The sequence below is a fragment of the Egretta garzetta genome, unplaced genomic scaffold (genome assembly GCF_000687185.1).
Source record: "Egretta garzetta isolate BGI_Z169 unplaced genomic scaffold, ASM68718v1 scaffold498, whole genome shotgun sequence".
Taxonomy (NCBI): Eukaryota; Metazoa; Chordata; class Aves; order Pelecaniformes; family Ardeidae; genus Egretta; species Egretta garzetta.
In genome coordinates, this window is record NW_009260494.1 from 413,496 (window position 1) to 413,983 (window position 488).

The 488-nt window shown below is 68.2% G+C and overlaps 1 protein-coding gene across 1 annotated transcript in view; it reads right to left on the reverse strand.

Moving 5' to 3' along the window:
• The window catches only part of SLC35B1 (solute carrier family 35 member B1), a 14,184-nt gene that overhangs the window by 3,405 nt on the left and 10,291 nt on the right, over window positions 1-488 (reverse strand). Inside the window, exon 3 of the mRNA XM_035899911.1 lies at window positions 252-382. Coding sequence (XP_035755804.1) covers window positions 252-382 — 131 coding nt within the window. The remainder of the gene's footprint in view (window positions 1-251; window positions 383-488) is intronic.

Sequence of the window (488 nt, forward strand, 5' to 3'; positions counted from 1 at the left end):
CGCAGGGCAGCTGCTGAACGAGCGGCGCCGCTCTCCCAAACCGCCCCAAGCCTGCCGGCCTCAGCACCAACTCCCGGTCAGCAAACTCCCGTCGTTCCTAGGGATCGCCGCTCCCTGTCCGGAACGCCCCGAGCTCTCGGAACCCTCTCTGCACACCCAGCGCCGACCGAAGCGCAGCACTCGCTTCCTCAGCACAGGGCCCGATTTTGGGGCGCCCCCAGCTGCACGCCAACGCGCCCGCCCCGCCCCACCTGAGTCGGGTAGCTGACGAACTGCAGGGCCGAGTTGCTGGAAACCATGGCACCCAGGTAGGAGAGGGAGCAGGCGGCGTACAGCCAGCTCCGGGTGCGATCCGCCTTGACAGCATCGAAGAAATGGATCACTGGGAGGAAGATGAGGAAGACGTTGGGAACAATTCCTTCCCCTTGGGGCTGTCAGGCGCTGGGAGGGGCTGGCCAGGGGAGGGGGCGGGGCCCCAGCCCCGGGGG